The sequence below is a fragment of the Thermobia domestica genome, chromosome 8 (assembly GCF_964235325.1).
Source record: "Thermobia domestica chromosome 8, izTheDome1.hap1.1, whole genome shotgun sequence".
In the NCBI taxonomy this organism is placed as follows: Eukaryota; Metazoa; Arthropoda; class Insecta; order Zygentoma; family Lepismatidae; genus Thermobia; species Thermobia domestica.
The window spans coordinates 204,036,465-204,057,173 of record NC_137461.1 but is presented as its reverse complement, the minus strand read 5'-3'; the positions used below and the strand labels follow the sequence as shown (position 1 = coordinate 204,057,173).

Here is a 20,709-nt window from a genome sequence, read left to right as displayed (position 1 = left end):
ATTAAAAGATGTTAAATATACATATATAAAGATATATATGGCATTTCTTTACTTATCATAGCCGTGGAGAATCTTTAAGTAGGATATAAAAGTACGTATACTACAATTTCCAAACTGGTGATTTGAAAATAAATAGGCCTAAACTTGGAACATATTGATGTTAATAGGACATAAAATTTAGAACGTTTCCATTTAATTTTAGGGGAAATTTGTATTCAGGAGGTTTCACCTCCTGAAAAAGATTCCAATAATTAGCTACACATGATTATTTGGTTTCTTCTCTTTCCGAAATACCAAATTAAGTACATGAGCTGAAAGTCAAAATATCGTTGTTAAGCTGCTTAGATTTATATTATTTTACTTACGAAGCTCTTTGAAGAATATTTAAAGATTAGTATTTAGTTCTGGTCCCTTTTCCTTTGTAAAACGAAAACACTAAAATACGGATTATTCCGTATATTTAAACTTCATGAAATTATTACACTTTTCATTTCTTTAAAAACATTTCGAGTATATAAATTATATTATATATTTCTTTCTCTTCTTATTCAGGTGCAACGGTTATACACGAATCACCCAAATTGTCAAACAAGATTATTAAGGAAAAAGCTAACTCCTTGGTATAAATTATAATAAAATTAAACAGTTAAAACATGAAAGTAAATGAAATAAACTAGAACACCAACATAAAATACTAAATGATATTGACAGAATATCACCATACAATACTAAATGATATTGACATAACAAGTGTACAGATTCACTTTAGTGGAGCAGTACAAGCCTTCGCCCCCCCCCCCAAAAAAAGAAAAGAAATTAAGAACATAAAAAAAGGAAACATGAATTTTTACAGAAAATCCTAATTCTATTAATACGATACTTACCCATACTGTATGATCTCTGTTTTCTCTCTGCATGTAGTACTGGAACCCTGCATGAACTAAGAGACGATTACCTCTGCTAGTTGTTATAAACTCCATTTCTACGTTGAATCACTATGTTCACCCAACAACGAAAACACTAAAATTAAGGAATTAGACATCAAGGGCGATTCTTTTATACCCTATTTATCCCCCACCCTCCAATGACATGATTCACAGGTGTACCATGGCCATACGCACCTGCAGAGATAACTAAGCAGTAACAGGAAAAGAATAATCACAAAATAAAAGTTTATTTAACTCATCTTTCTATTTTTAAACAATGGGTTCCGACTTCATTAACAAAGTGCTTATTTTATTCTTTGCTGTGGAGAATGGAAACCAGTAACACATTTTAGTCTGTTTTCGCAAGATTATTTGTTTTTCTGAATTTTTATTTTCATGTACTTTAATTTGCTATTATTTTCGTTATTAGTTTTATTTTATTTTTGTAATTATTTTCCTCTTCTTTATTATAACGTGTGTTTGTTAATTTTTTCTTTTTTCTAGCTTCTCTAGTATTAATTGCAATTGTTCATATTTAACTTGTATTTGCTCTTTCTCTGTTCTTACTTAGTTCATACTTGTTCTGTCCTCCCTCCCCTTGTAGTGAAAGGAGTTTCAGGGTGAATCACGTGATTGCAGATGGACCTTGTGAAAATGCACCACACCTGCTGACTGATTAATGCGATAACCAGGACCGTGTGAAATTGCTCGATAATGAGCAACGTGCGAGATTGCACCGTGTGAAAATGCACGGAATCTCTTGACCATACCAAAAAACACCCTCCTATTTTTTTGTATGTTAAAGAGGAACACCAGAGCTACTTATTTTGAAAATTTGAGGTTGGTGTTAGGTGGGCCTTTTTCAGAAATAATTGCCAAATTTTGACATTATTTTTCTTCTCTTTGATGGCAAAATTCATTTGCTTAACCCCACTTGAGAAGTTTATTAGTACAATATTTTAAATGCCACAAATTCTAAGCTTGTTTTAGTGAAAACCATTCTCAAATAGTTTCAATATCTCCAGAGATCTAGGAGTTTCAGTATTTTAGGACTTAGGTGCTTTTTGCACAAAAAACTCAAATTTCGAATGGCTCCTACAGCAGTCCCCTTTGAGGTAGAGCTGTAAAATTTGACAGGTTTGCTATGTTAGGATATCACAACATTTGTACAAAATTTGAAGAAATTCTAAAACACATGAGCCACCTTGATTTGCTGATTTCATATGGAATGGCCCAAATATCAAAAGCGTATGGAGAACATTCCATTAAAATATCCCTATGGTAAGCAAATAGTTTTAGACATGGCGTTGGTGAACACGTATGGTCAAGTTAGAAAGGTCGGGGTCCCTTGAGCACATCGGTAATGTAAAACATCTAGCACAGTTCTCGAGACTCTAGAAATAGGGTCCAGAAGTTTTGGGCTCGAATTCCTTTTATTTGCCTATTAAACATGAAATTATTGAACACGAGTAGTAGCGTTGAGAAGGTTCGTATCCCCTTAGCACAACGATGATGTCAGAAATGGGATCCAGGCCCCAAGGCCTCACAAATGGGGTCCCAAAAATTTGGGCTAGGTGCAATGGCAGCTAACATTAATTGTGGACTTGGTCACGGAATATGCAGAGCACTATGTTTGACATACCAATTCATAATAACAAAGATTGTTCAGTAGTATCAAAATCAGCGAGTGTTCTCTGAAGTAGCGTCAACAGCCCTTTAGTTTGACTTGCGACGAAGTACCAAACTAAGATGAGTGATCATGAGGACAAAACAGCTAATGGCCTAGCGCTCGAGGTCCTCAAAGAAACCGAGTTAACCAAGGTGGCCAAACGGGCGATCTCTAATTTTGATATCGTGGCACAGATACCAAAGTGTAGTCGATGTGGCTAAAGCATCCCACAATCCTTGAACCATTGTTGTAACTACACAAATACCCGACTACACTATCAATTGAAGCCAGGATGGTGTCCGATTGGAACAGCACTGAAACCTTTCGTGGTTTATTTTGGCCAGAATATCGCGATTGCAGGATACTCTTCACCAGAATGGCGTTGACCGGTGTCAACGGAGCAGAAATCGATGTTCGCCTGGGCTGTGTAATTTGCAAATGGATGGAGGCATCGCGGTCCTTATCATCAACAACATCAGCATTGGTTGCAGTCTCGAAGTATGAAATTACATTGTCCAGTTGGTAGGAGTCACAGGCATTGAAACGGAGGTCATCATTCGTGAGATGCGGGAAGAGTGTGGCGATATTGTCAACTAAGATAGACGTGTAACCAAGTACATTCCTCCACGTTAGCTTTGATGGAGTCAAAATCTCCACAAGCAACTTGCACATCTTATTCCCCGCTTTTATGTGATCCAATAGGCGTTGGGCCATAGCTGGATTGCCCTGGTCCGCATTCTTTGTCGGGATAAACTTATTGAGCAGTGCATAAGCAATTTCGAACGCCTAAAAGTCGTGTGTCAGCAATATGATGCGAACTGGGATAGTGAAGTAGATAAACGTTGCTTTCAGCCAGCTAAAGAACTGCCTGATAACCAATCGCATATTCCTGACTCGTTTTGCTCAGTCGAATATTCTGGGGAATTACTCTACGGAATACAAAAATGGACGACACTTGCCTCCACACTTATTCTGACATCCCGAAAGCCACTGTCCACCAGTAGTGTATCGGTCTTGCATAGAGGCAGCTGCTTGTTCTGGAGAATATTTTTGCGAAAGGAGACATCGTTCGGTTGCAAGTAAGGATCAAGCAAAGCCAGAGTGGACCTGTTAGAGTGGACGAACGCCATAAACTTGTACAAGCTGTTCTTCTTCTGCACGGACCAGGTTTTGGGCTGAGGAGCATAGTTTTTCAAGCTCTCGCATTCTCGATGTCCACCAACTGCAATGGCTAGCAGTCAATGTTCACTGATTTGAAACAGAAGTTGGGCAGTTGGGCACTGGATTGCCCGAGTAATGTAACTCGATCAAGCATATCAGCTTCACTATCACTTCGCGCATCGCAGCGATTGCAGCACGAAATTCTCGACCGATAGCAGTCAGTTCACCAGGAAGCCGATGTTTCTGTTGGCAAGGGCACCTCTGGTCTTGCATAAAAGCTGGCAGCAGGTGCAGCGAGGGGCAACATCTTGTAAGATATCCTGAAATTGAACCTTGTTGTAACTAAACCAGATCCCGCAAGTTTAATAGTCCATGAGGAAGCGTTTGTTGCCACCAGCTTGAAAATACAGACGTAATCGCGATGGAATTCATTGATGGCCAAGGGATCCTGCCAGCTGAGTAGTCATTCGAGCCAAGAATCAGTTGATTCCAGTCCATGGTACCCATCTGCGAGAAGCAGATGAAGGAACCTTGAGGCACAAAGAAGTTATAGCCGACAGGAAGCAGCATTCGAAGGACCTTGCACACAGTGACCTTTTACACTTGTCTGGAACCAGTGATCCAAATGTGCATGCGTGACCAGATCTACCTTTGAGTTACTGTAAGAAATCATCAACATAAGGTTCAGGTGGTTTGGTAATGGACTGAGCAGGCTACTTATTGTCGTCTTCTGTCTCTGTCTCTCGTCCACACTCATTGTGGACCTTCTCGCCGATCAGTCCGAGATCACTGCCGTTGTCCGAGTCGTCATTGTGACTGATCTCCATGGGATCATATGATAGCAGGTTTCTATGAACAACTGTTTGAACTTGGTCACCTTCACTGTTTAAAGTTAACTTGCCATTTGCAAATCTGGTAAATGTTGATACAATTCTTACAAGGCTTCATTCGGTTGGTGGAGTTGCAGAATCTACGCGTTGAAGTTGCCTTTTGTGGTCATGAGTCATAGCGACCCCATTTGTTTTATCGCGACAATACTTGACGAATGTTGGCATGTGCGGCTGATCGGATAGTATCGAGCATTAACATTTTTTCGTACCGCATTCGACACATTTATTCGAACCATTCTTATTAACTCTGGAAAGGTAACGCAAAGGACACACTCAAAAGAATATTTTTCCTAAAAAGCAAAGAACTAGCTAAATAAAATAGAAAGAACTGTTTGACAATGTTTGAAAAAAGCATCTACAAGAAATCGTTTGGAACTATCTATACTCGATTACTTACACCAACAGAGTGAGAGCTCGATGGATAAAGAGAATTATTGATTGCGTAGCAATAAAAAAAAGTTACGTATCAGTCGTACACAACAGTTCCTACAAAACATCGAATCACAAACGCTTCCAACTTGCACAGTAAAATGACGGCGCCTAATCTGTGCATATTAACTGATGTAATGACAAACATTTGATGAAGATTTATATATTTCGAATTGCTCGTTCCTCTCTCTATCTTTTTAATAGCTGAATTATGGTTTGATCTCGCGCAATCACGTATTGAGTTTAGGCCACAGCAAAGGTTTAAGCCCATTCCAAAACGTCAACCCCGTACCCAATTTGTGATTTTACCGCTGTGATCAGAGGATCCGGATCTTTTGAATACCATCACCCGCGTCCAGTAACTTCATGTTTAATAGGCAAATAGAAAAAAAAAACAAGTCCAAAAACTTCAGTATTCCTTTTGCGGGGCTTCAGTGCCAGGGCCAGATTTCTGACATTACCATTTTGCTCAGGGGACCCAGACCTATCCATCGCTACGACTCCATCCACCAACTCCATGTCGGAAATGATTTTCCTACCGTAGAAGAATCGGCTCCATGCTCCTTCATAAATTAGTACACCAAAAAAGTGTCTACAGAGCTGGTCAGTCCTAAAAATGTAGAAAAATGTTGTCTTCACTAGTTTATCCATCGTCTGAGTTATAACTTGGAAATTACACTCTTTGTTTCCTCCGAACAGAAGTAGAAGATATGACACTAGCTGTGATCAAAATTGAATTCGATATTTAAACCGATTTACATGCTTCTTGACTCATACATACTAAGAAGTAGAATTTTGTGTCTTTCTGTCTGTCAGACGTCCATTTTTACATTCATCCACTGGTACGTAAACATGCCTAGATGAGAAATTTTAAGGCCTTCATGGGATTTTATAGAACAGTTTTTTTTTTTATTTTCAGCTCTTTCTCCAAGAATAAGGATAAATCGAAATTCAATTTACTTGCAAACAATTCTAATAGTTTTATTTATACTCTAGAAATTATTTCTTCATATTCATAGAGTAGCTAACTGAAATTGTCAATATTGAAATTAGGTTATTGAGTTTCATATGAAAGATCTCTGAAAGAGATCAATAAAAGGTTTAGATTTTTCAAATGAGTTTGACCACAGTTTTGTAGTGTAAATAGTTTAATTTAGTTTTGAAATTTTCTCAATAGTACCAAAATTATATCCTCGCCATTTTAGGCGAGATGAGATTAGATGAGATGGAAATTTAAAGTAAAAAGTAAAGCAATCAAAAGTAAAGTAAAAAGTAATTATTAGAAAGTGAATAGTAATCAAAACTCCCTCTAATTTATACCATGTTCCATGGAAGGTTATGGACACCCTTCTGGCGTACAGTCAACAGAGTGATGTGTGCTCGGCAGACCGACTTCTACTCAACGTTAATTCTCACATTTCAGATCGGAATCTGCAATAGGCCTATATACATGGATGTCAATTGAACAGAATAAGTTAAATTATTTTCGTTGTTAGCACAGGGACTACCAGCATTAGAGTATGTAGATGGAGCGGGGAATGAGTAATGGCAGGTAAATTTGTCACAAAGTACAGTAATTAAAACGGACTGATCTTAAGTGTTTTTGCTGCACTACATGGAGAAAAAAAAACGTCTAAAATATTTACCAAGCACATGTAACAATATGTTCTGTAATGATGCATTAAATATTTCGTATGTATTCAGGAAGTTACAGCGCAACTATCCGCTCGTAACATCCAGAATACGTAAGGAACATGCCTTATCAGTGACAAACTGTAAATATTATAGAACAAACAAGAAATATAATAATAATAATAATAATAATAATAATAATAATAATAATAATAATAATAATAATAATAATAATAATAATAATAATAATAATAATAATAATACACTGAGGAAAACATCCTACGTGACCTACGTAAAAACGTAGGTTACTTGTGTAAATCCTGTAGTTTTTGGACTTAACGTACAGCAAACGTATAACTGAAAAAGAATATTTTACAAGCACTTTCCGTATAAATGTTCCGAATAAGCATACTTTCCGTATGAACGAAAAAACTGTATATAGGCGTTCAAGATCTCACATACAGATGGACGTATGTAATATATAGCTGACGTATGTAACATACGTATACGTATGTTACATCCGGAAGACTGTTTAAAGTCAGACATCTTGCAATGACATGATGTAACATTTAAGGGCTGTATATATGTAGGATATGGATAACATATGCTCCGTGTACTGATTTCTGTAGTAAACATAAGGATACCGTGTATTTGTACAATATACCGCAGTCCGGATAACGGATTTTCCTTAGTGTAATAATCATATTCGTCTGTTCAGATTAGGAGTGGAGAAAAGTATCCATAAATATGGGAATGAAATAATCCTTGCCAAGCACACAAGAAATGGTATCTTGTACCCACTACCATTTAACACTATGATTATTTTGTCACTTACAATTATTCGTACTTATGTTGTGAATATCTTATAATTTTTATAATTTAAAATCAATTTGCAGAGCTCTGCTTGCTTTCTTGAGAAAGAAATATTTTCTTTAGTCGATTCTATGCAGTGTCGATAATCGTGCTCCATTTCGATCTATACCGTTTCTTTCGTACTCCGTTTCAATCGTATCCCGTTTCGATCCTATAACATTTCAGTCGTGTGTCGTTTCGGTCGTACGCAGTCTATGCATATAATCCGCACCGGCACAGGATCGACAGGAGTTTATAATTTATAGCAGCACAGGCTTAAACAGATAATAAAAATATTCTTTTTTAGGCGCATGCTCTGAGGAATATTCGTTATCCGGACAGTGATATATTGTACAAATGTGCGGAATCCTTATGTTTACTACGGAAATCTGTACGAAGCATACGTTATCCATGTGCTACATACGTACTGCTCATTTCCTGCTTAGAAGTTACATCATGCCGCTGCAGAATGTATGATATCTATCAGTCTCCCGTATATTACATATGTATACGTATGTTACATAAGTCGTCTATATGTTATATACGTCCATCTGTTTGTGAGATCCTGATATATATATATAGTTTTTTCTTTCTTATGGAAACTACGTTTATTCGGAACACTTATAAGAAAAATAAGTATAAAACATACGTTTTCAGTTACATGTTTGCTGAAGTATGTTACATAGGGTTGTACGTGAAGCCCTAAAACTACAGGATTTACGCATGTAAGCCACGTTTTTACGTACGCCACATAGGTTTTTCTCAATATGATTAAAAGTAACAGCCAGAATGCAACATTTCGAAAAATGTATCATAACACCTTTATCCTCCAAGCGCTTCAATTATTTGACGCCAGTTGCATGGTTAGTAGTACTACCATCTAGTGTGATTATTTGTACTAGAAAGATGTTTCTCAAAATTATTTTCATTTAAATGTCAGAAAATGCATAAACCTCCGTAAATAAACTTTCCTTTACATTTCTCTAAGTATACATATTTTAATAACTGATTTTCTATTCCTTCGGATGTATTCAGAATTGTTAAAACTTTTCGTTCTTAAAATTGCAAATGGCGACGTTGCTGTTTGTGCTACTAGTAATGCAGTGTTACCAGTAAACAAGTTCTGAAGGGTTAAATTTACCTTGTGTGAAAATCGGTTGATAACTACAAAGTGTTGTAAATTAAATTAACCTACTTGAATTGGTAACCTTCTTCTAACCTACTTTATAGGTTAATAACAACCAAACACTGGATTGTTTCTATGCATTTTTCAGTAACCTTTAACGATTGAGTACCGGTGTCCTCGGAAAACTAAATGGATTAAAAATAACTGCATCTCGATATCTCTTGCTGTTTTTACTCTACTGAAATCACTATTGAAACACTATTACCGGAAGTACTAGTAAATTTCAACCACTTTCAGTTTTTGCAGTGTTTCGGCTTGGGATGGTATGTTCTCTTGAGGCGTTGAATCGATTACAGAAAACTCTTGTCACTATTTATTACTATATTTGTTCTATGGTGGTAAATATTGAAACAGGAAATGGTTATTTTAAACAGAGGGTTAATGGAGAAAATGGAATCTATTCTTAAAAGTTGAACCAATTGTAGGATACCGCATCTCGATATCTCTTACCGTTTCTGTTGTATGAAAATCTGTATTCAAACCAGAAGTAATATTAAATTTCAACTACTCACGATTTCAACCACACAGAGTGTTCGCTATGGTCATGGTACATTGCCTAAAGACACTAAATCGTTTGCACGAAACAGCATCTTGCTATTTGTTACCGTTCTATGGCGATAAACGTTTGAACCGAAAATGACTAATTTGAACCACTTCATGTCTAAATAGAGAGTTAACGGAGGAGTTGGAACCTATTCTAGGGATGCTGAATCGATTGAAAACACCGCATCTCGATATCTCTTCTAGTTTTTGCTCTGATACCTGTCGACAGACAGACAGATGGACGGACAAGACCTAGAGAAATTTCTGTCACTTATGCATAGCATAGTTTGCAAATCTAAAAGGAACAAATCATATACTTTTTAATTTTTATTCGCGGGTCAGATAAACATATCCGCGAGCCAACATTTGGCCATCATTGCTCTACATTGCTTTTAGTATTAAATATCTTCGGACAGAAATTACCCTAATGTCTCATTCTCATGCTTTAATGTGATTTTAACCATATGCAGAGAGATCTGTAGAGTATCACTTACATCACTTTGACTTCTAACTCCTGTAAGATAACTTTATTTCTGCAACTCTACACATAAATTATACATATAATTTGTAACATTTAAAGAGATAACCTAGTGCATATTGACTTAAATACAAATTTATATTTCCAGTCAATTATATATATAGAACCTAGAACGTTAATGAACTATACCAAAAAACTTTAAGAGGTGATTCCCTACATCAAAATTAGAAGAAAAGAAACTCATATGCGCACGTAGAAAAAGATGTATAGATTCGGAGCTAGGGTATACGAAGAGTGAAAAATATATCGCCACAAGCGTTATTCCGAACACGAGGAACCGCAGAACTGCCGGTACCTAACACTTCCGACTCCCCACGCATTCCATGCTCACTGGTGTCAGGGCTTACTTTTTGCTTCTTTTCACCTACCTGTGGATCAGTGCTGTAGTCCTAAAATTTTCAGAGAGTATACGCTGTTTTGTGATCATCTATGATTGTCGTAAGAGGCTTGAAGGCATTTTAATGATCAAATGTAAATCGTATGTATTAACTAATTCTATTAAAATATAAAGAATACATTACTGTTGTATAGTCTAAAAGCATTTCATGCTATTTCCTTGATAACACTCTTTACTTAAATCACACCATTAAAACATAAATGGCTGTAGGTATGGAAAAGGAACCAACTCACTTCCAGAAGGAACAGATAAAATCGCGCCGGATTTTTTTTCTTGAACACCTCTTAAGAATATGAGAAGAAAGTGATATAGTCACATTACCACTGGATTCGTGGCCCGATTAAATAAATAAATATAAACTAAACAAAAGTAGAATGAGAATGTACTATACACTTTGAAGCAGAAGGTACACTCTAATGACTAAGGTTAAGCAGAAGGTATACGGCGTGTATCGCCGTGTACCCTCGACTACAGGCCTGCTGTGGGTGGCTGTGAGTATCTGGAAATTCTGTTAAGAGCATACCTGGGAATTATGCCTTTTGGGAATTCCTTACAGATTACTTAAATACGAGTGTTGCGTAAGTTACTTGTAAAAATGTAACGCGTTACAACTTACTTTACTTCCCTTAAAATGTAACGCGTTACTTGCCCCAAAAAGTAACTGTTACTCTACTTCGAAAGTAACGCGTTACTAATACGTTACTTTTAGGTCCAAAACTTTGAATATGTGAAAAAATCTTGTTACTTCAATTTTCCGTATTACTGCTACTACCACTATATTATTATTATTATTATTATTATTATTATTATTATTATTATTATTATTATTGCACGTTCTGAATCTCTTTATGTAGATGCAAAAACAAATTTTTATTTGATAGCTATATGAACATTTTCATATAATGTAACATTGACTAAAATGTCATACTGCGTCATTAACTAAAATGCCATACTGCGTTACTCGTAAGGAAGGCCACGAACGAGTTCGAGCAAGTTTACTTTGAAACTCGACTCGACTAGAAACATATATTTTTGAGCTCGATCCGAGAACTCGGCTCGAAAAATTTCCTCCAACTCGACTCGAATTCGGATCGAGTTTCAAGTAGAGTCGAGACAAATCGAGCCAAATCCTGTGTGTAGTTTCGAGTACTCTCTTCAAGTATCTTACATAGACAACATAATTATTATCAATGACACTACTACTACTACTACTACTACTACTTATAATAATAATAATAATAATAATAATAATAATAATAATAACACTGTGTATAAACATGAAAGATAGGTGGTTTGTATTTGAATACTAAAAGACTAGTTGATTGCTAACCTCGGTAGTTGTGAAGTCTAGGAGTCAAGGACATTGTTCACGAGCTTCTGAATTTGGGTTGAAGGTCTAGGTTGAGTATTTGGGCTCGAGTCAAACATTGTTAAAAGTTATAGGGCGCTGGCCAAATATCTTCAAAACTGCTCGGCCCGGATTTAGAATTGTCAAGGACTCGAACAGCTCGGCTCACAGTTCATACACTATAGACCCGAATCGAGAAGTGAGCCGAGTCAATAGCTCACCCAGCGGAGCCGGCTAGAACCCTCGGCTTAGTTAAGCCGAACCGAACAGGTGGCTCATCCCAACCAAGCCGGCTCGAGCCGATGGTTCACCCTAAGCGAGCCATCTCGAGCAACTAAACTTGTTACAAAAATCTCTTGTGGTCTCGTTATCGAGACGAGAGGAAATGCGAGCAGTGTCCAATCTCGTGAGCAACACTAAAAGTATCCCATATTACTGTTTACATTTCTCATGGTTTTCGCTTTCTAGTATAATCAGGCCATGATTTCAATACGAGCTGAACGAGCGAGCCATTTATAAACTCGACTGAACTTTAAACTCGACGTCAAAAATGGTGAATCGGCTCGGAAGTCAACTCGAGAAAATTACCTTTGACTCGATTTTAAACTCGACTTGAATTGGAATCGAGACGAGTTGTAACTTGACTCGTGCCTATCCCTGTGCGTTCGCAAAAATGGTTGCTTATTATTATTCTGTTAAACTAATTATATCATAATAACAATGTTGTTATGTAAAATTAAAAATACAGAATATAGAGAAGTATTACACTACAACTAATAAACGATTACCCAGAACACATGAACTGGGTTGAATCAAAACTTGCCAGAAACTCTAAAATCGATACATGCTTTTTAAAGATAGTTGTTCCAAATTCTATAATCAACGGGACTCTAGGATACGTACACTGATCTGAAAGAACTCCAATATTACATACCATCAACATTACATCAATTAAGTAGGCCTGCTCATCAGAACATAGTTTATTCACATTTCCTTTACTGTTTATCATTAATTATGGCATCCTAGTTGTTGATAAATATTTCCAGCCGGGACACTTCAGACACTACACTTTTAAATTCTGTCCACCATCATTCTCAGCTTTTAAGAAAAAGTATTCTTTCAAATGTTCGAACGGTAAAATAGTTTCGTTCTCCATCTTTATAAAAACAACACCAATCAAAGTAAAATAAGACTACCAGTACCGTTGGACTCGTAATTCACTCACTGAATGTCTTGATTTGGAGCTGTCAAAATCTATGACAAAATCTTTCAGGTGCTTGCAATCAGTACACATGATTTCCCTGAGGTTGTCCTCATCTTGCAAAAACAGCAAGTGGCACCACGAACTTATCTGTTTCTCTGTGTGTCGGTGACGGTGACTGACTGTCGGTCACTGACATACGTAGTTCATGCTCCATGGATCCAATCTGAGACATTAACTTACAGCAAAGAAACATTTGTTTCCGAAAAAAGGATATGTACAGGTATATTGAATTTACTCATCTGAAATGTAACGCGAAAAAAAGTAACTCAAACTAGGTACGTTACTTAAAAATATGCAATGCGTTACCGGTACAGTTACTTTGGAAAAATGTAATACGTTACTAGGAAACGTTACTTGGTTAAGTTATTTCCCAAGACTGTTAAATACTCATTTTTGGATGGAGTATGTGTGACTTCCTTTAGGCCGATATGGACCTCTATTCTACAGTTCCTTGTGTTCGAAATACGGTATTACATTTCTTTCACGCTTTTGGACTGTGCACCTTTTCCCCACAGGCTCATATGGTTGTTTTCTTAGTTTGAGGTTAAGAAAAACATCTGAAAGTTTGTCGGTATAGCTCATTAACACTCTGTATATGATAAATAACTATCATTATCATTACGAAATTAACCCTAGAAAGGCCACGCTTGCATGTGCTACGAGAATGACCGGAAGGGGGAGGGTCAGATTTGCTCGTGCTGGTTTTAAGTAGCTTTCGGAGTATATTTGTTCAATTTGAGTTAACATGTTGAACTAAATTTCAAACTAGAATTTTTTCCAAGGAATTGTACTTTTTATTTCTAAAGAACTGGCTAAATACAGTGCGTAAAATTGCTTATACCAAAGTTCTTATAATAGTATGCAGAAAACCAGTATTATAACTAACACTCGAACAGATCTATGAAAGCCTAAGTGTTTATATAAAGGATAAAAGTCACATTTTTAAAAAGTAATACAAGTTTCAAATATTAAAAAAAAAGAAAAAAAAGAAAGAAAGGAATTTTGGGGAAAACAAAAATGGGTAGCACCTTTGACCAAGGGGAGTCAAATCGGCCCGCGCAGCATGAATTATTATTATTATTATTATTATTATTATTATTATTATTATTATTATTATTATTATTATTATTATTATTATTATTATTATTATTATTATTTACAAAAACAATGCAGTATATTTCAGTTGAAAAAATGAAAATGGAACTTTCATCTAAAGAAACAGTAACAAAAAAAAAGAACCCTGAATGCATATTAATCCATGTAAACTAAATAAAAAAGAACTCGTGAACAAAATTGACCCCCACCTGGTCTTTCTAGAGTTAAACATGATAGTATGAAACTGGATCATTACATTCAAAGAGAAAACAATGCCCTTATTTTATACATTAAGTGTTTTTTCTTTTCTTGTAGGGGTCTAGTTATTTTAAACAATATCTTTAGCTCACTTAGAGTTGATTGATTTGTAATTTAACGTCCCTTTCATAACTAACGCTGTAGAGAACTCCTTTTAAATTATGGCTGTTTTAAGGTAAATTATAGACTTTCAGTCAAGCAGCTATATTATCATCCCTATTTATCCTAGGATCATGGTTTCTGCCTCATTCTCTTCAGAATAGAATAGCCTTTCAAATAGTATCATTCACATGCCTCAATCGTGTATTTGAGGCGTGAAAATCATGAAAAAAAGGGTTTTCTTGTTAAAAATATCCCTTCCTTTTACATTTTTGTCCCTCTGGAACCCTGTTTTAACGCAGAGATCTGAAAAATGTGAGAAATACAAAGGGATGAACTGAATGTGTGTGCAAAATTCCAATCTTCTAGGTGCAAATGTAAGCCCGCCAAAAATAGTATTCCTACAATACCGCAGATTCCCGTAGAAAACAGGATCACAGGTAAAAATTTCCTATGGTTCGTACATCTTTCTCTTCAAAATAGAACAGCCTTTCAAACGGTACCATTCACATGTTTCCATCATGTATCTGGGGCTTGAAAATCGCGAAAGAACGGATTTTTTTTTTTTTTTAAGATATCCCATTTTTCGCCTTTTTGTCCCTCTGGATCCCCCTGTTTTAACACATAGATCCGAAAAAATCTGAAAAATACAAACGAGTACACTGAATGTATGTGCAAAATTTCAATATTCTAGGTGCAAAAGTAAGCCAGCCCAAAATAATAATAATAATAATAATAATAATAATAATAATAATAATAATAATAATAATAATAATAATAATAATAATAATATGCATAGCATTTTTTTAAGTTATGACGTCATCACCCCTAAGTCTCGACGCGGAAAAGGCATGAAAGTATTCTACAATGCCTCCAGGCTTGAACAAACAAGAAAACTCGAAGTAAAAAAGCTTTATTGGTACTTTTTTAATCGAATAATGAAGATTCTATCCTGTCGAATAAAAATAGGTGATGTAATTTAAAAGGGTTAAGAATAACATCTTAAAGTTCGTCGATATAGTTCATTAACACTCTGTACATGATAAATAACTATCATTAAGGAAATTAAACGTAGATAGTATGAAACTGGATCATTACTTTCAAAGAGAAAACAATGCCTTTATTTTATATATTAAATGTTTTTCTCTTTCTTGTAGGGGCTATTTATTTTAAATATCTTTAGCTCATTTAGATTTGATTGATTTGTAATTTAACGTCCCTTTCATAAGTAGCGCTATAGGGACCTTAATCTATAGCTTAATGTGGGATCCAAACCATATAAGCTCTCACAATGAGTCTGAATCCTGACCTAGGTCGAAAGCGTGTTCGCTAACCATATAGCCACGAAGGGTCTCACTACTAATAGGTGGTGGTGGTAATGTGATATACCCATTTTTTCTACTTCTGATACAGAATTTTATAGCCTATTATTAACCTTTACGTGTGAGCTCCCGTTGGTAACTTCTGATCAATTTAGCTACATACAAAACTAATAATTCTATACAAGATCTTGTAGCACATTGATAATAGCGATATTCCTCAATATTATTCTTGTGTTGCTCTTTTGTGAATACAAGCAATACTACCGATCCTTTCCATTTCTTATTACTTTTTTCTTTCTGTCATATTAATAAACAGATCTCTTTAATTAAGGCTGTACCTTCTGTCTGGAGTAGAATGAAATCAGTTCCAGGACATTTATGGTAGTTAAATTAGTTTTGTATCTGATTAGACCTTAGAGTTTTGCTAGAAGTATCAAAAAGTTGCGCTAAAGAGAATAGGAAGAGTTTCTTGAGTGAAGATAACAGTTCTTTCAACAGTCAAGTTTATAGAATCATAGGAATTCCTACGGTTGTAGTTCAAATCATGGTGAGGATGATTTTAACAATTGAACAATACAAATAGAATTGGAATACTTTTCAGACTAGAGATTACAATTGCGATTGACAATCGCATTTCGTAAAAGTAATTTGATAAAAACCATGTCACAAAGTGTATTCTATGATGCAATAAGCAAGATTGAGAAATAAGACATTCCAGTCAATGCGTTAGAAATATTTCTTTGGATGTTAGTGAAACATTAAGAGAAAGACATAAACTAGGTTTCGTTAGTTTGAAAGTGAAGACATTGAAGTTAGAAAATCTACCTGAAAACAAATTTATAAATTTTTAAAACACATGTATTGCATTTTGCATAAACATTATGAGCTTAACGAAATGAAATGAGTCTGTCTGAGTTTATACATTTTGATTTGGTACTTCTGTAGTCATCAACTTCTTAAGACGAGAAAAAAATTGGCTGTTAAATGGCTATATGGAAATAATAATTATGATCTTAATGATCACATGAAAAATATAATTTGGTAGGATAGACCTAGAAAAAAAGAAAGAAAAGAGAAAAGCAATAAGCTGCAATTTCACAGTTACCAAACTCAAATGGGTGAGAGTAATAAAGTGATGTAGTTGATTTGGTTTCAAATCATCTTGATCTACTATATGTATATATAAAAAAGTATGTATATGTTCCAGCAACAGCAGTTTCAATCAAACTTGTACGTAAATTACAATCTTTAAAAAAGTGCACACAAAAATATTGAAAACATGCTATATTAATGTCGAATCCATAGTTGAAGGTCACTAAGTTGAATATTGACACTTAATATCGTTTAAATCCAATTTCAACTCCGTCGCCATGGGGGTGAGAAGAGATGAGAAATAAAATGTCTAAAACGACCAAGATTAGTAAAGGTTCGAATCATATTTGTAGAGGTTCGGAAACGGCTTACTCGTTTGAAATGAGTCCTGAAATATGAAATGTAAATACAGACTGTTTCCGGGTTACGTAAATTCATGCTTGCGTATGGAATTTCCGATAGGTATGAGTAAAATTTACGAACGATACTTACATCTGAAGCAAGAAATAGCATTAATGTTCTAAATTTAATTTTGATAGCCATCTAGTGAATGATTCATGAGCTACGTGCTAATTTGGCAACACTGTATGTCGTAAACTGTACTAAGTTCATTCAAGTAACGTTCAGTACCTGATGTAAACAAATACACGTGGTGATTGTTTCATTTTATTGGTTAAATTAATTTGCCACATCCATGCGGCAGAAGAAAATAGTCCATTGTCAAGTAAGCTGTTTTTAATGTTTTTGTTGCTTATAAGGCTCATTACCAGAAATACAATTTATTTACAGTGAAATAACAAAAACAACACTCTATCTAGGAACTAAATTGAATTAATACAATAAAAGAGAATACGCATGCGTAGAAACTGGGTTTGGCCCACCTTATGCGCGAATCGCAGTTTACAATATGGTTGCGTGCGGGGAACGCCGACAGGGTACAAGCACGTGTTTCTCGAAAGAAGCGGTGACCGATAGCCAATCATCCGATGACTGGCGGAGTAATACCATTCTACAATGTTTACATCAGGATCAGAAGGTTCGTTGAATGAACTTTACACACACTGGGCCTTATGCGCGAGTCGTTCTGACGTATGATTAGCGTCATACTAAAGGATTGACTACTACAGGAAACGAATGTTAGTCGAACTATTTAGTATGGCTCTAATCACATATAGAGCGACTATGCATAAGGCCCACTGAGTTTTGCATCTTATTTGTAAAACACTAGCTGAAATCCCCGTTCTTCTCACGTTGAGAATAGATTTGTGGAAAGTGTTTTAACCCTCTTTCCCCATTTGGATAAGCACTTGAATGAACAAGTAATAATACTTCTTCCCACTGCAATGACGCTGAATTCATTTCAAAACCCACTTATCTAATATCTTTCCATATTTTAAGTTTTTTACAGTTTTGTTTTATGATGATAAACTTTGAAACCGGGAACGGTTGGTTTGAATAGGGGATTAAGAGAGAGATACGGGAACGAGTTATTAAAACACTGAATCCATATCTAAATACATTTCCGGTTTGCTCTAATATCTTCGGACAGACGGAGATACGGACTTTAGCCGTTCTAAAAGTCTTCGCACACTTATGCATAGTATAATTCGAAAGTCTAATAAACTAAAAGCTAAACTTCCTTTTTACACCTTTCGAAATCTACAGCGGACCAGACGGATTTTTAGTTGGATGATGTGAAGGCAGCACATCGGATTCCGTCCTGTTATTTCTGCATTTACTACTCTCTGTTCAAGAAGCTTCGTAAACCACTTCCCAATGATATATCGCGCAGGAGTTTCCTTCTAGTGGAATCAAAGCCCCAAGACCACATACAACAAAGATACGAACGCTAGTAGGGTTGCCCACCAGCCAAAATGTGTTAGAATTTTCGTGACAAGTTTAGTTAACAAAGCTCACCAATAAAAACAAATTTATTTTCCGAGACGAGACAACTTCAATCTTTGTCTTCAGACAACTCTAAGCGCTAACTCTTAAGATACATGTAAACATAATAATAATAATAATAATAATAATAATAATAATAATAATAATAATAATAATAATAATAATAATAATAATTTTCTTATCTATTTTCAGCTCCTTTCATCAAAGTATGCTACAGAAATGATCCGAACTTAAACGATTGCGTCGTTGAGTCTGTGGAATTGCTAAGGCCGTATTTGAGGAAAGGTATCGTAAAAAAATAAATTAAGTTTATATTATCTATTGGAAATGACTTATGTAGCTAATTGTTTGAAGCAATCAACTGATTCTGTAAAAAGAACAAGTGTTTTTTCAAAATGTAATTAATGATTCATTATTCATCCTGAGCTCACTGCCCAACTCTCTACTCATCCGTCAACTCCAGAGTTGGCGTGGGTCAATGAAAACTTGACCCACGACCCACCGACCCACCACCCACCGTGACCCACGACCCGCTGACCCACCACCCACCGTGACCCACTCTGACCCACCACCCACCGTGACCCACTCTGACCCACCACCCACCGTGACCCACCACCCACGGTGACCCACTCTGACCCACCACCCACCATGAACCACTCTCATCCACTTTGACCTACTCTGACTCACCAAAATCCATCGTCATCAACTCTGAACACGATCCACGGCCTCTTCTGAACTGACTAAAGAGTTTACACTTGTAATAAAACAAGACTGTGAAATTGTTACTAATCGAAGTTTAAATTTCTAGTCAATCGCTCAAGCACCACTCTGTTGCAATAACAGTGGATCTGACCTTTACGATGTAAACTGGTAAAGTGTTTGTCAGTGAGGAAATTGAAACAGTTCGAGGTGGGGGGGGAATTAGTGTGTGCCTAAAATATACTTGTACTAAGAGAGTATTCTTTCAAGTGTTAATTTCTGAACACATTCCACAAGAAACTTCTATTCGCAGGAAAATACCCCTGTACAATATGGAAAAGGTTATGGTTTCTCAGTTCACAGTATTTTTCTCACAAAAGACTTGAAAAATCAGTTGTTCATAGGGTGTAAAGGTGCTCGGGTACCCTCTGTGAGAGCGTCTCCATAAAGTATGCTCATAATTGTAATTTGTGTAATCACTAAAACACCACGTTAAATTCAAGTTACAAATATGTATAATTGCAATTATTATGAATATTTATTCAAAGTAGTTTACCTAAAGCAAATAAGAATCTTACTAAAAATTAGGTATAAAGTTGAATAACACAAATAAGCCATTAGTAATACAAGTAAACATTTCCCGTAACTGATAATTTTCCACCTTAAAACAAATCTGAAATCGGATTTATTTCCTGTTGGTAACTTTTTGGCGGTAAATCATCCGCAGTGGAATGATGTCCATCCTTCAGCCAAGAAATAACTAGCTCGTCTACTTTGAGCTTGTCTAGCGGCGGGCCATTAACATTGATGAGCAACAAGTTAGACAATGTTTGACCACTTGTATTTCTAATATCAGTCATCTGTAAATTCATAAGGGGAAATCCCCGTTCGCACTCTGTCGTGGAAATTGATAATATTTCTACCCGATTTCTGCAACTTCTCATCGACAATCTGCTTGTTAGACTTAAGTCTGATAACGATTTTTCTTGGTCAGGTTTGAAATACTCAGCAAGAAATATCATCTCTCTATCACCATACAACATCTTTTCCATATCGACCATGTTAGTTGGCAATGTCGACTCATGTAGAACAGAAACTTCATCTACCACGCCTTTGATAGAGAATCTTATGAATAAATTATCAATTAAAGCCTGATAAACTGATGATTTCTTATTTGTTCATAAATTTAATTTTTGTAATTACACATGACGGTTTGATACCATTACCAAGTTCCCTCCCCCGTCTAGAAAGCGAAAGGAAACGAGGTTCCTAAAAAGTGTTTAGAGGCGAATGGGAATTTCCCTTCTTCTTCAACTTCAATTATCACACTGCTGTTTGCCATGTGCCAAATTACGATGAATTCCAATTAAATTATCATATTATAATTATTTCCTTGTTGAATTA

General features: G+C 35.8%; 1 protein-coding gene across 1 annotated transcript in view; it reads left to right on the top strand.

Annotated features, from left to right (window-relative positions):
• Positions 1 to 20,709, top strand: part of LOC145691927 (protein takeout-like) — a 133,725-nt gene that overhangs the window by 50,249 nt on the left and 62,767 nt on the right. Inside the window, exon 2 of the mRNA XM_081767234.1 lies at positions 18,799 to 18,891. Coding sequence (XP_081623360.1) covers positions 18,799 to 18,891 — 93 coding nt within the window. The remainder of the gene's footprint in view (positions 1 to 18,798; positions 18,892 to 20,709) is intronic.